The 15772-nt window shown below is 35.5% G+C and overlaps 1 protein-coding gene across 2 annotated transcripts; it reads left to right on the top strand.

Annotated features, from left to right (window-relative positions):
• The first annotated feature begins 568 nt into the window (after positions 1 to 568).
• LOC128680132 (peroxynitrite isomerase THAP4-like) lies at positions 569 to 1787 on the top strand. 2 transcript variants are annotated; one of them, XM_053762972.1, is made up of 3 exons: positions 569 to 749; positions 974 to 1114; positions 1224 to 1787. In XM_053762972.1, exons 2-3 carry the CDS (start codon positions 982 to 984, stop codon positions 1583 to 1585), a joined length of 495 nt encoding a protein of 164 aa, XP_053618947.1. In that variant the 5' UTR covers positions 569 to 749; positions 974 to 981; the 3' UTR covers positions 1586 to 1787. The 2 variants fall into 2 exon arrangements, with proteins under 2 accessions (XP_053618947.1, XP_053618946.1); XM_053762971.2 differs by having other exon boundaries at positions 569 to 759.
• Positions 1788 to 15772: the final 13985 nt, after the last annotated feature.

The following is a 15772-nucleotide window of genomic DNA, read 5'->3' as shown; positions in this document are numbered from 1 at the left end:
AACAAAATCGCCTTAGAGAATTTTGTAGAAGGCTTTAGGAGCTATTTTCTTAAGTGCAATTTATTATTTTTAATTACATAATAAAATGTGGTACAGTGAACAGTGTTTTACAGAGCTCCATTTATCCCCGTAATCGGCGCTCGGTCGTCCCAAGCCATTTCCAAACACAGCGACATTATTTACGACTCCTTTTCTTCTCATGTAGGAACAAGCCAAAGGTAGCTAACCTTTGGCTTGTTCGGCTTCACCTACTGAGTAGTTGCGACTTGCGATAAAGACTATATGCATATGGTATATATGCCAGGTTTTTTATACAATGCCTAAGTTGTCGCAAGTTAGGCTGGAACTGGACCCGCACGCCCCCTTTCTAAATTTATGGGCCGGATAGTGATATTGAAATTCATGGAATTAGTAGGTACTGTTGTACGAAGTACTTATTAAATCCATGGATTCATTGACTACCTACTATAGATCTATGATTTTCGCTGTCTTTGGTGGCGAGACAACATTTTTCTATTAGCTGTCAACGTCAACATTTTGACAGCTGTCAACGTCAAGCAAATATTTTGCTACCTACCGGCATCCGTCTAGGCAAAAATTTGGTCTTTTGCTTGTCGATCGAAACTTATTAAAATTATTAATAAATTCAATAAATAAGCAATATCTTGTGCTGAGTGCGTATGTAATTTATTTCATAATATAATTTTTGAACTAAGTAAATAACTCTACAAGAAATACAGAGGGAGCAGGTTAGTACAAGTACGTGTTGTTAGTTTGTACACTATCTATTATTTCATAATATTGTCTATTCAAAATGTCTTTAGATGGCTGGGTGGTACTGGTGGTAATGACCAAATCCATGATAACCACCATCTAGTGATAACAACAATATTGTATGCTCTCAATGAACATCATGTGTAGGCTTTTCCTCACAATTTTCTTATGTGTTGTCCTAACAAATCTATGTCACCAGGTGCTAAGATGGAGGGAATACATGAAGCTCTAACACCTATTTCTTGGCTTTCTGGGCGTTGGAGCACTAAGGATGGGCATGGGACTTACCCAAATATCAGTGATTTTAAATATCATGAAGACATTGAGTTTATTTGTATTGGTAAGATAAATATTTTTATTTATAATCTTCTAAAGTGGAATAAACATTGACAAAAAACATAATTTTTATGTACTTAACAAGTAGAATTTAAAAGTTACTTAATTTTCAGGACAACCAATGTATAACTTCTCATCACTATCGAAACACCCTGAGAAGCAGACCCCAATGCACCAGGAACGTGGCTTTCTTCGCATCAAGCCCGGCACGAACGAGTTAGCTTTTATGGTTAGCCATAACTTTGGGCTCACATCCCACGAGGAAGGCACATGTGACGTAGAAAAGAAGGAGATAGTCTTAGAAACTGTGACCATCAACAGAATGTCATTCGCCAAACCGCCAGTGGTGAAAAAATTCAAAAGAATCATGAAACTAGTGATGCCAGATACACTGGAAGTGACTTTGTTTATGGAAACAGAGAACACTCCATTGTCTGAACATCTGAAAGCTGTTTATAAAAAAGTTGAAGGATAAGAATTGAAGAAAAAAATATCTAAACCAATTTGTATGGTTGTCTGGGAATCACTTGAGTTTCTTTAGGAATGGTGATATGGCATGTATCATGGAGGTTATCAATTCTTATGTACTCAAGAATATGTAAAGGTGGTGAAGTTGGATCTCTCAATGCACAAAGAAGCTTTTTATTGTATCACATTAAAATATTGTTATGTTAAAATGCTGTTTACTTCCCATCACAATGCAAAAGAAATCATTTGCAGTTAAGTTGAGTAGATATTATTTCTTTGAGATATTTTTTTTCTATAATAATATTGTAAATGTGAACATATTTTCTATAATCTCAATCTTTTATTCACAACCTGGAAGCATAAAATATTGAAGATTATACAGCCGGCCACCTACTTAACATCACCCCCTATTGGGAATGCTGTTGCCTGTCGTGAAGTTATATATCCCTTAGTCGCCTCGTACGACGTCCACGGGAAGATATGGAGTGGCACCACATGCCTGACACGCCGGAAGTCCGAGGTCTCATCATGAGGCATGCAGTATAGTGGGTGGTAAAAAGTTAAGTAAGTAACATCTTTATTTGCTAACTTTACAGCCAAAGGCAACTATTATTCTGTGACCTTACACTAAACTGTCTACAATATTGCTGATCAACATACAACAATGAGAACATACGCGTGTTTTAATAATTCATCGATACCTCTCCTTAACAATTAATACATCTGATTCCGTTTTAATGATATTTTGGCTTCTACCAGCCAATTAGGTTCGTTCCCCGACTAGCAATATGAATATGAATAAAAGATGTCCTTTCTGATAAGACAATAAATCTTTGACGAGCTGAACTCGCCCGGGAATTTATCGATATAGATGCAATTTCTAGCTTTATTGGTGTGTGGCGCGAAGCTTTGTTATGTTACCAGTTGAATGGGAGATAAACATGTGTGATATTGATACTGATGCTGGCATTGTTGAAGGATTTTTAGGACGAAGAAGTACTAGGACATTGTTGCAGAAAGTTTAACATCAATATACATTAATAAAACAGTAGAAAAAGAAATTCCTGTACATTGAATATATTTACATAAAAACAAAATTAGGCGATAGAGTTTTAGTAACAGAGAAAGAATTTGAAAAAAAAAAGAAAGAATTTGAAAAAAATAAAACCCTGTATATCTGCTTGTCTGTACACGCTAATCTTCGGAACTACTGGACGGATTTGAATGAAACTTTTTTTTTATATAGCTATTAAGCCTGAGCAAAATATAGGGTATAAATGATTTTGAAAACTGCAAAATGCAATTTTCACCAATACATATAGTGTGTAATATATATAGTGTGGTTTAGGCGTATAATTTTTTTTGTTTTTATTCGAGCAAAGCCGGGACGGGCAGATTTTAAATTAAAAAAAATGAATGTATCACAAATCAGTGTCATTCATATGTCATGTGATTAAAGTCATTACTTTTTCATAAGAAGACATTAATTAAATAACTTAATGTGATATCCATACGTAATGTTTATACACAATCTAAACTTTGAAATTTACAGCTTTGGGAATGGTAAATCAAATTACTATAAATCATTTAAAGGCTGCAGTCAATTAGCAGAATATTACGAAAGGATATCGATATTATCGACATTTCATATAATTATCGATATTTACGATCACTATGTGCGTGCACTTGCTATAAAACCACATATAAAACTACGAGAGTAAATATTACTACTAGTGATTCCGCCCTAAAATAGGACGACTCCATATCCTACCGTGGACATCGTACGAGGTGACTAAAGGACACACGGCCTAGGCATCTCATCTATCCATGGATGACATCCCGGCCAAGCCTGTGTCCCTTAGTCGCCTCGTACGATATCCACGGAAGAATATGGAGTGGTCTTATTCTAGGGCGGAACTAAAGGCCACGCAGCCTAGGCAGATGATAGGCAACAATAGCATTCCCAATATTGGTTGACGTCAGGCAGGCCGATTGTAAAATCACGGCATCTTTAAAAAATAAGGTATTTTACGCTGACCCTGGGCTTCGCGGCTTTACAGCCTTGAACGCAATCGGCAACATGCAGAGATGAGAGAGGTACCTAAAACGACTAGAGAATTGATTTGGGATAGTTAGACAAATCTAAGTATATTATTTTTATACTTAGCTTCTTATTTTCTATTTTTAGGAGATTTTTCCGGGCAATTAGGTACTAATTAATTTGTTTTTCCATGAGTCATTAATGGAATAACTAGTTAATTAACTATTAATTAAGCAAAAGTATAAGGGTACTTAAACAACATTAACACTATTATATATTGCCACTAGATGGCATGGTAAGTCATGTCAGATGCCTTCAGGCGACTTGGATAAAATCTGACACCAGTGTTGCAAACACATAACATGAATGATTGGTGACTAATACTCATTAGCTAGGTATGTACTTATACATATTTCTCACTAACCGTGCTCCGCGACGTCACTTCCACGACACACAGACTGATCGTCATTATTTAAGTTTTTTTCTTGTATTTCTCGTATGTTCTCCGAATGAAGAATTCGTAACTATTCTAAAGTTAAAAGTGTAAACATATTGATACTTACATAATATAGATCTCAATGAACACTTTCTACGTAAAGTGGTTCGAACGATATATTATTGGTCGGTAACATTTGAATAACATATTTGGTTAATTAGCAAAGTTTGTATAATTTTCCAAAACCGCAAATGACTTTGTCTCACAAACACTATGCGAAATAAAAAACCTAATTTTTAATAAGTAAGTATATTACTAATCTAGAACGATTTGTTACAACGGAATCCTTCGCGTTGGAGTCCGACTCGCGCTTGGCCACTTTGCGTCAAATACTTGACATCGCCGAGCTATCTCCGCGCGTTTTCATAAACATGGTAAACAAATTTATTATCCCGATATGAATCTCAACAAAATGCTTGTAATTTTAGCGATTCCTCTTTTTGAGTAAACATTATCTCCTCTTACTTATGAAATTTTTTACGCTACTGCATTGTAGAATTGTGCGAGGGTTTTTGTTCTATGTAGGTAGGTACTTAACTAAAGAATTTCTTAAAAAAATTACTAAAATACTTTATTTACTACACTTAGCTAGTAAGGAATGAAATAGGAACTCAATCGTGCCAATAAACCGAGTATGTTATAAATGAATATACAAAGATACTTGAAAAATATTATTTATATAAAAAGACAATAAAAAGCACTTATTGTCTATTTAAATTATACATTTTAGCCTGCTTTAGTGTCCCACTGCTGGGCTAAGGCGAAAATAAAAAAAAATTACTTCCACAATAAAGGCGTCGTTACACCTTTATAGGAGATTGTCGCGTACTTCTTCTTCACAAAAGAATCGTATTCCATGACTTAGGGTCATGGACATTACGTGGAATGAAATATACATAACAACTTTCTTGGCACTCGTAATGGAGTAGTTTGGCATTGCCTTCTCCATTTCACACATTTAATAATTAACCAGTGTACAGGTTTCCTCACGATTCTCAGTGCAGTTTACCTTCACCGGAAGCAAGACGTGGTTGATGAAAACTACTATATATGAGTCAGATTGGTACGAGTACACAAACTCGTTCGGCACGAGTGGGATTCGAACCTAGTTTGTGAACCTTTCGATCCACAGGCGGGCGTCCTATCCATTACACCACCACGGCTTCTATATAGTAGTCGCGTACAGTGAGCTTTAGAAGGAAATTCTTCCCGCAATGAGCTCCCATGTCATTGTTTCACCCAGAGACTACAACAGCGAGCTCTTCAAAAAGGGTGTGATAAGATTTATCCTGGGGTTGTAGGCGTATAGGCTTGGTGACCATTTTCTATGAGGTGGGTCGCACGTTCGTTTCAAATTCAAAATTCAAATTCAAATCATTTATTCAGAAATTAGACCTTCACAGGCACTTTTTCTCGTCAATTTTTATATTTATAGTTATTTCTCACAAGCTACAAACTACTGGCATTTTGGAACGACCACTGCTGAGAAGAAATGCCGAAAGAAACTCATTTGAACAGTGTTGGTCCCTATCATGCCAGAAGGGCTTACCATTATTTTTTCGTAGTGTTGCTTTACTTTGTTTGTTCAGTTGTATAAAAATAGAGTGGTCGATCCAAAGAGCTAATCGAGTATACAAAACTATATGTACGTTTTTGTTGAACTGCCATAACAACAAAAAAAAAACTTGCATACAGTGCAGGATACAAATTGCACGTCATTGGGGGCCGTAATTAAATTTTACGTTTATGCATAAAATTACCGTTAACCCGTACGTACAAATTTATCATTTTGTGTTCGCCCGTCGCTGTATTGTGTTGCTTTTTTCTGATTGCTCCATTAACAAATCATTTTTGATTATTCCTCTGTCAGTATGTCTTAAAGTTATTGGTCTTAACGTTGTGTGAAACTGTGGCTCATTGGGTTGAGTACGTAACTACACTCAAATAATAATGAACTATTTATTGTACAGTCCACAGCACATCAACCTACCCAAATTCATTGCAAACTCGCCGCTATTATCGTGTCGTACTTAGGTTCATGCTGGGTAACTTGATGTGCTGTTGACTGTACAGTACATCATAATAATTAAGAGATACAAAATACACGTACTTGTGTAACTAAATACAGTGATAATTGGCCGTATTATCGTTATTTTTTAACTAACAGTTATTTCTTCCAGACAACCGATGCTGATGCTTGGTAATCATTTTATTAAATAAATTTAATAAATACTTATATAAATAGTTTATTAGGCAAATGATTTTTTACAAACATACAGGTGTTCACTTCCTTTTAAGCAAGATAATGCTTGTGCCAGAAGGCTCCGCTCTTTCATAACAATATGGTTTATTAACATAAATTACCTAATAATAAAAAAAGAAACAATAATAGGTTACCTATACAAACTTTTATTTTAACAATGATGTGCATGCAAAAAAATAGACAAAAGATTACAAGATCACTATGTATTCTATGCGATACAATAAATATTGTATATTTATAACTTACATAGATCCAACTGACTGATATGGTCGATGACAAATTGATTACCATATTACATGAGATTGGGAGGAGATGGGGTTGAATCAAATCTCACCAGACGACTGGGGGCTAATTATCACAATGGACGCCCCCTAATTTCTGTCAGATTTGTATTCGATAGCTATACAAATTCACGAGAAAGGCTATCTAGCATTCCAAAGTGAGAGATGTCTTCAGGCTTAACCGGATATAAAATACTAATTAATATTAAAAACTAAATGCCTAAAAATAACTTTACACCAAGGACAAGAATGCGTGGGAGTTAGGAAGCGTTTTAGCCAACAATGAGTCTTATATAGCTAGAAAAAAGGGTTTTTATTGTAAAAGAAAACGTCTCAAAGTAGCTACGTCTAATTTGAGACGTTTTCTAGATTTTTTTATCAATGTTTTTTGATACGTTGTAAAAATAAACGAATAAATTCCATTTCTATTCATATTTTTTATTATTTAGTGATGTGTACAGCGCCTTAAAAGTTTAATTCATCGATATTACATCGAGCATTCCATTTCACTCAAACATATTGGGCGAGATAATCTGTCGATTCGGAGGTGTGGAGTCGATACGAGTAATTTTATTGAGAAATACGGGCCTTGATAACTCCCTGCCTTATCAGATTTGAGTAATGTATGTATAACTGTAACTTTAATTTGATGGCGAATCTTAATTGATGGAATTATAGTGCCCAATTATAATTGCAAGAAAAGAGATTTTTAACAAACTAATACATTTTTTTGCCATTGCAATACCATACAGAATGGTCAAGATTGGTTGATAAACACCTAGTGTTGCCAGCCAACAGGAGACAGCGCCCTCATTTACTTTCTTGACATAATGTACGATTGCACAGACAAATCTATATACTGACAACTGTCTGATGAAGTCTGAATATAATATCACACAACACAATAACACAACTGTAGGTCTGATAGGTGCTCGGTATAGAGGAGAATATCCAATGTTAATTCAATATCTTTATGCAGTGCGACTAAAAATATATCAACTACACTCGGTCGCCTCGAATGAGACCCAAGCTTCTGAAACATTGTAATCGATATGTAGCATATTTCTTATACTCATGAATAAAACCTCGTAACTGATATCGATTCGACAGATCGACAACTTGCAAGTTATCGAACAGTGCGAAAAAGTACACAAATCACACCTCTCGCTCTTATAGTTTTTTTTCTTATGCGACTTGGGAACGCGTTATTCCAGCCTGGTTTTTTACTTTTTCGCACCTCTTTACAGGTTTAGTTTTTTAAACGGTTAACGCCGTTTAGGACTTGTAATAACATGTACGTGTTCGATTTTTAAATTGCCGTGCCCTTTGATCGATTTTGTTAAGATTTTCAAATATTTTCTTTTGCTCAGAGCCAAGAAGTGAGTCATAGACAGAAGCACATTTTTTGAATTATATTTATGTTGTTTTTTTTTTTTACTTTATTAATGTCGAAGTCGAACCTACTTAAGTAGAAATGTAGGTACTACTAGAGCAATCGGCTAATTATTTTGTTTTATTAAGTAATTTGAAATAATCAATAAGGCAATTACAAATAAATAAACATCAACAAAAACAAATAAATTAGACTAAACTGCTGCATTTATGTGATAATAAACAGCAAAAAGGAACTGAAGAAACACTGACTATAAAAGAAATTGTTTCCTTTCCAAGTCGACGAACTCTTAACGTTCGGATAAATGTATGGAGGATTCTTTTAAAGAAACAAAAGAAGATATTCGGCAAAAGCAGGGAGTCAAGAAACTAGTTTGCATTTTCAATTTTAAGACGATTTAAGTTCGGCTTAAGTTTGTAAAGATTTTGCTCCATAGGGATTTATCGTTAAACTGTTTTCTACGGCTTTGCCAGTGTTCACGACGCGATTTTTTTGAGACAAATAAGATGGAAAAATATTTTCTTTAGACTTGGCCACTGGCGCTACTTCTTTATAAATTTCTTACATTAACAGCTAAAACTATTATTTTTTTACTGAATACATTTTTTCCCCATCTTATTAAAAAACTAGTGATTCTTTAAACATTACGTTTTTTATTTTTTTGTAGGGAATAAAAAGGTTTCTATGCACATTTTCGTAGTTAAAAAGCAGTAAAAGTTAATATTTTTTTCTGGTGTCTTTACGGATAGTATATTTTAATCAATGAACCTCGTCAAGAACAAAGATTGCTGATAATTGTTCGCTATCGGATCGGACCCAGACGACCCAGTGGTGGACACGGGGAATGCGGTCCGATTCATGGCAATTAGCTCACTCCGGAACGAATCGGGCGCAGATCCAGCGCACAAAAAAGGTTGAGATAGCAACCCAAACCACCTATCTAATTGTATAAGTAAAATCTGTTACGGGATTATTAATGTAACAGTGAAAACAACACGTATATTAATATATATATTATTTATTTACTATATACTCCCACGTTATTACTTTACACGATACAAACTAATCAAAATATATTAACAAAAATGCGAACAACCTTTTACCGATAATCTAATTCGAACCTTTAATCAAATCACACAACGTACTTAAAATAAAATAGATAATTATTCGTTAATTTAAATTAAATGATTTAACAATTTTTGATAATTGGGAGTCAAGAGCAAGTCGTCCGTTGCACGGTTAGACCAAAAGTGAGCCCGCGCCGTTTGTTTCGCCACGCCTCACCACCGAGTAGGGGCAACCGCTTACGTCAGCACGATAGATGGCGCTGGATGAACGATGTTGCCAACACGGCCATTCTGCCAGGCGACTGTCCCGGGCGCCCCACGAGTCTAGGCAAAGCACTGAAAAGGAAAAACATCAGACAACATTAAGATTTGTATATGACATTAGAATGTAAGGTGCAATAGACACAGTTCTTCTAGTCAACAGCATATGCAACATCTTGTATCACCAGGGTCACCTGCACCTAAAGGGACTATGCCACACTTAGGAGACCAGGATGTTCCAAGGATTACTACTGAGGATCACTTGCATTTAAAGAGCATTTCGCTACACTTAAATATACCAAGATGTCTCCTGAATTCGCATATTGCACATACTGTTGCGTTCACGAAACTATGTTTACAATTCATAGTAGACATGACAAAATATTAGGGCTTTGCCTAGTCTCGCAGAAAAGTTGTTAGTAAAATGCTTCGTTTGACAAAATAATGCTGCGTGTGACAAAATTATCAGGATTTTAGCCGAACATAATGAAAAAGTAATATTATCACATACCTTCAACCTTTGACTTGCCAACACGGACTTTTCTAATTTATTCCAAATTCCAATCATCAATTTGAATCCATCGTTTCATGTTTTCGGCAGCTGCGACGCCATTATATGGTTTAAAACTTCTTTCTGAACCCCTTAAATCCATCACCTCGTATCTATCGTTTCCCAGGACCCTCTTGACCTTGAATGGACCCTTAAAAACTGGCAAAAGTTTTCTACTTTGACCATCGTTGGTCAAACTCTGTATTTTGACTAAAACCAGATCTCCTTCCTCATATACTTTTGCCTTTGTCCGAGTTTTATCAAACCTTTGTTTTTGGGACACTGCACTGGCCTTAATATTACTATCGACACATGCGCGTAACTTAGTAACGTCCACCAAAGACCCGTTATCAAGCTCAGGCTCTAAACTATCGCTGTCTGTACGTAGACGGTAGCCTAATAGAACCTCACTAGGAATTGCGTTTATTGTCTTATGGATTGTACTATTTAGGCCCTGCTGTACGATTTTGACGTATTGATCCCATCTATTATCTGTTGTATTTGCTCCAATAGTTTTTAATGATTCTAATACTGTCTTGTTAAATCTCTCGACCTGTCCATTTGAACGAGGCATACCCGTTGCCACAATATGCGCTCGAATATTCTTATTTGCACAATATTGCCTATATTCGTTGGAAGTGAAACACGTACCCGAATCCGAAATAATTCTTTTCGGATTACCGAACGTTTTAGTAATATTATCAAGCTGCTCTAAAAGGTCAGATGTTCTGGTAGACTTTACTGCCTCGATAAATACAAATTTTGTGAACGCATCTACTACAAGTAGATGCGTTACCACCGCGATTGATGCGTTGCACCAACAAATATTTATTTCCGTTTACTGTCTCAACAAATGGGCCTAGATGGTCCGCATGAAGGGTATGAAAAGGTTGAGCGTATTTTGGCAACGGGTACAATTCTCCTTCTTTAGGACCACCCTTGTTTTTATAGTAAATACAGTTCAAACAGTTTTTAATGTATTATTTTTACTATGTGACGCATACGGGAAAACCAATACTTTGATCCTATCCTTTCTAGAGTTTTATCGACAGAGAAGTGGCCAATATCATCGTGGTTGCACTTTATTATTTGCCATATGCACTTCTTTGGTACAACCCAGCGACGACCCTGTTCTGTTCTTTTGTACACTTTACCGCCCAAAAGTTCATACGAGTCAAAAATGTTTTTATTATCATCTATTTCACCTGTCTCTAAAATTGTTTTTATATTTACTATATCAAGGTCTTGTACTTGTACCGAAAGTAACCAATCTCCTTCCGTAATCGATAGTATTATTTCTTTTTCCGATCTCTCACCAGAAGGAACCGGGTTCCGACTTAAGGCATCAACATGCTGCATACGTGTACCTTCTCTATGTTTGATTTCGTACACAAACTCTTGGGTCGAGAGGACCCACCGTGCAACACGGGGAATAATATCCTTTTTAGTCAACGCGTATCTGACTGCGTTACAATCGGTTACAATGGTAAATGGAGATCCTAACAAATAAAGGCGAAATTTTTTAAGGGAAGTTACAATTGCTAGAAGCTCCAGTTCAAAGGAGTGATATTTCTTTTCATCCTCAGTTGTTTGACGACTATAGTAATATACGGGTTTTTCTCCTTCGTCAGTAACTTGAACAAGTATACCCGCAACGCCATCGCGACTGGCGTCTGTATACAAAATGCTTTCCTTGTTGGGGTCAAAGATCGATAAAACACTATTGGAAGTTAATTTAGCTTTAAGAAACTGAAATGCTTGATCGCGTACACTATCCCATAACCAGGGAACATCTTTCTTTAGCAACTTAGTGAGAGGTGCCGAAATGATGGCGCAATTTTTAATGAATTTGCGAAAGTAATTAATAAGTCCTAAGAATTGACGTAACTGATGCACCGTTTTTGGTACCGGAAAATTCTTAACTGCTTCCACCTTGACTTCATTTGGCATAACGCAATTTAGCTTTATTTTGTAACCTAGGAACTCTATCTCGCTCTTAAAGAAATGACATTTTTTAAGGTTCAAAGTTAACCCATTATTTATAAATATTTTTAAAACTTTTTCCAATAAAATAAAGTTTTCCTCGACAGTTTGCGTAAGCAGATAAACGTCATCTAAGTAGACTATAACATTTTCGAACCTCAAATTACCTAACACTTTGTTCATCATCTGCTGAAAACAGGATGGTGCATTTGCCAAACCAAAAGGAAGCCTCAAAAATTCGTAATGACCGTCCTCTGTAATAAATGCTGTTTTCTCGATTGACTGTGAACTCATAAGTATTTGGTAATACCCACTTTTTAAATCTAAACTAGTAAAACATTTATAGCCCTGTAACCTGTCAACAAGATCCTCGATTCTAGGCATTGGGTATTTATCCTTAATAGTTATTTTATTTAGAGCTCGGTAATCAATGCAGAGTCTTTTCTCACCATTCTTTTTGTTCACAAGTAGAGCCGGGCTCGCGTAAGGAGAATTACTCTGGCGAATTATTTTATTTTCTAATAAATCTGATACCATGTCTCGAATAATTTTTCTGTCTGCGTGAGAGGAGCGAAAAGGTCTGCATTGAACTGGACGAGAATCTGTTACGGTAATAACCATTTCATGGTTGTTAACTTTTCCTAACTCTTTGATATCTGACGCAACACACTTACTGTATAATTTAAATAAACAAATTAATTCTCTTAAGTTAGTGTCAGTATCAATTTTAGTTTCATCGATAGTGTTACAAAACTCAGTAAAAGTGTTTGCATAGTCAAATGTAAAAGATGTGCCGACCCTGGAGTATATTAAATCATTACGCTCTGTTATGTTGCGGCCAATAAGGATATCACAATTTAAGAGTTCGTCAATAACATAAAGTTCGACATCTGACAATATTACATTGTCTACCTTCAAACTGACAGTAACCTTTTGGCTAACAGATTTCGAATTATCTTTAGAAAATCCTTGTAACAAAACCGGCGAAGGGAGGGTGTTCGTTTTTAAGGAATATTTTTCCACCACAGATTCGGAAACTAGAGAACAGCTGCTTCCAGTATCAATAAATGCCTCATGAGCGAAATTATCAATATGGATTACTTTAACAAATTTATTCCGCGAATTATCAGACGAAATAACTTTGGTTTCTTCTACTTCCGGTTTAATCAATCCTATACTTTTTTTACGAAGGCAGACAGATTCAAGGTGTCCCCTTTTTCCACAAAAATTACATTTATTAACATCACACTGATTTCTTTTATGATTTCCGCCACATGAGTAACATTTAATAATTTTCCGAGTCTGTGCCGGGCCGTTTTGGCTAGTTTCAGGTGTACTGTTTGAGTTTACATCCTTATTTGTACTATTTGAGGGTATACTCGTCGAAGGTTGAGAAGAATTGTTCAATAGGTCAGTAGATTTTTGTTGAGTGTCGCGAGTAGTATTAAAATTAGTTTTCGTATTTTTTGATTTGAAAGTGCGGCCATGAAGATAACTAGCTAAATCATGGCAAGATTTAAAATTACTAGCTTCAATAGACGCTCCTATATTGTTATCTCCAATACTCCCGACAATAATAGAAATTTTATCCTGCTCCGTAAAGTTTAATGACAGTCTGTCTATTTTACATTTAATATCGAAATAGAACTCGTACAAAGACTGATTTTCTAAAGGTTTTTTATTAACAATTTCTTTTAATAGCTCGAACATATTGCGTCGAATTTTGAAACTATCAGCTAAGCGGCGATGCCATTCGCTCCATTTCCAAGTGGGCCACTGACTATCCTACGTACGGATAGTCAGTGACACACAGTACAACGAGTCGTACCAGACTTTACCCGAGCCTTTTAACTTATTCAGTGCTTGATAACGTATCGTCTCATCGGACCAACCGAAAGTCATAGCGTACGTCTGTATAATACTAAGCCATGCATTAATGTCGTCGTTTAAAGGGTCAAACTCGGGAATAATATTATTCAAGGTACTCACAGTTTTAGCTTCTTTTCGACGTGATACCTTAGATTTCTTTCTAGGCGGAGGCGACGGGGTTCGAGAGCTCGAGCACACCGTACTGTTGCTACTCGACGATGATCGGGCACGTTTACGACGACGTCCGTGACGTCCCATGACGTGGAGAAAAAATCCCACTTCTGATGAAAACAACACGTATATTAATATATATATTATTTATTTACTATATACTCCCACGTTATTACTTTACACGATACAAACTAATCAAAATATATTAACAAAAATGCGAACAACCTTTTACCGATAATCTAATTCGAACCTTTAATCAAATCACACAACGTACTTAAAATAAAATAGATAATTATTCGTTAATTTAAATTAAATGATTTAACAATTTTTGATAATTGGGAGTCAAGAGCAAGTCGTCCGTTGCACGGTTAGACCAAAAGTGAGCCCGCGCCGTTTGTTTCGCCACGCCTCACCACCGAGTAGGGGCAACCGCTTACGTCAGCACGATAGATGGCGCTGGATGAACGATGTTGCCAACAACAGTTATTTGGTACAGTTAAAAAAAACTAAAAAAAAACTTTCCAAACCAGGTTTAAGGTTTGGAAAGTTTTTTTTTAGTTTTTTTTTTAAATACCATAAACACTTACAAACATGTTTACCACACTTTATTTCTATTATACTAGTAATAGAAATAAAAAACAGTGTTCAAATATAGTTTTCCGGCTATAGTTTACAGAGGTCACAGTCGATGAAAATCAATAAAATTCAAAATTATTAGTACATATATATTTGGTTTAAATTTCCTATGTGAATAGGCTAGCCCAGATTATCATTTCTGGCTAACGAGGAAAGTATAGTCAACAACACATCAATCTACCCAAATCCATTGCAAATACATCCTTATTACACATGCGGAGACATGCGGTCGACTATGCTCAACAAACTTTTTCTTGGATTAGGTAATTTTATAGAAAATATGATTTGCAGTCTGAAAAGGGACAAAAATATGATATATCTAATATGTTGGTCTAAAAGACGGAGCATGATGTGGACTATAATTTTTAATTGATTATATTTAATATATAATATGTATTTTGTCGATATATATTTATTTATTTGCACCCAATCCCGACGCTGGACCCGCGCCTGGAACGAATTCGCGACCGGTCCCACCGCGCCGGGGCCTGCTGACCACTTGACCGCAAGCGCTTTGTATCAAATGCTTTACAACAATGGAATTTGAAGGTACATGAAATAATTGAGTTAGTTGTTAGTTTTCATTTTATTTCGCCAAAAGCGTATAATTCTGTGTTTTGTCGTGTAATAAAGAGATCAGTATTTTTGAGTAAGTATATTATATTTTTAGTTTTAATTCAGTGATTTTGTATAAGGCATGGATGGCAAGGATCTATGGCATTATCTAATAATATTATATTAGATATTGATATTTTGATCTAAAGAAACGATGGAATATTATGTATGAGGTAACAAGAGTAGACACTGAAATTACTACCAAGTAAAAAAAACTATCACTTGTCAATGCCACTTATTATTGGCACCAACTCTTTATATCCGGAATTGAGTTATTTGCGTCCTAATTAGAATATTACATAAGTTGCAACTAATTATGTATTCGTTGATATTGTTACTATAGATCATCTATAGATATTAAACTTTTTGCTATTTGTGACAGCTAGTACGTGATATGACATTTGGTACATCAATTAATTTGCATTATATAAGTTTTCTTCATTATATTATATTTAGTTTTAGTGAGTGTATATATAACACTACACATATGATTTCATAATTTGGTAGTCAGGTGGGAAAAAAAACATTTTTTTTATACTGAGGAGGCACTTAAGCTTCAGAATACATC

This window comes from Plodia interpunctella, chromosome 23, assembly GCF_027563975.2.
Source record: "Plodia interpunctella isolate USDA-ARS_2022_Savannah chromosome 23, ilPloInte3.2, whole genome shotgun sequence".
NCBI lineage: Eukaryota > Metazoa > Arthropoda > Insecta > Lepidoptera > Pyralidae > Plodia > Plodia interpunctella.
Note: the sequence above shows the minus strand (reverse complement) of the source record. Positions and strands in the feature narration are given on the sequence as shown.

Excerpts from the sequence above, each read along its gene's own strand:
- LOC128680132 (XM_053762972.1), top strand. The coding sequence starts at position 982 with ATGGAGGGAATACATGAAGCTCTAACACCTATTTCTTGGCTTTCTGGG. Across the intron at positions 1,115-1,223 it reads CATTGAGTTTATTTGTATTG|GACAACCAATGTATAACTTC; the intron begins GTAAGATAAATA and ends CTTAATTTTCAG.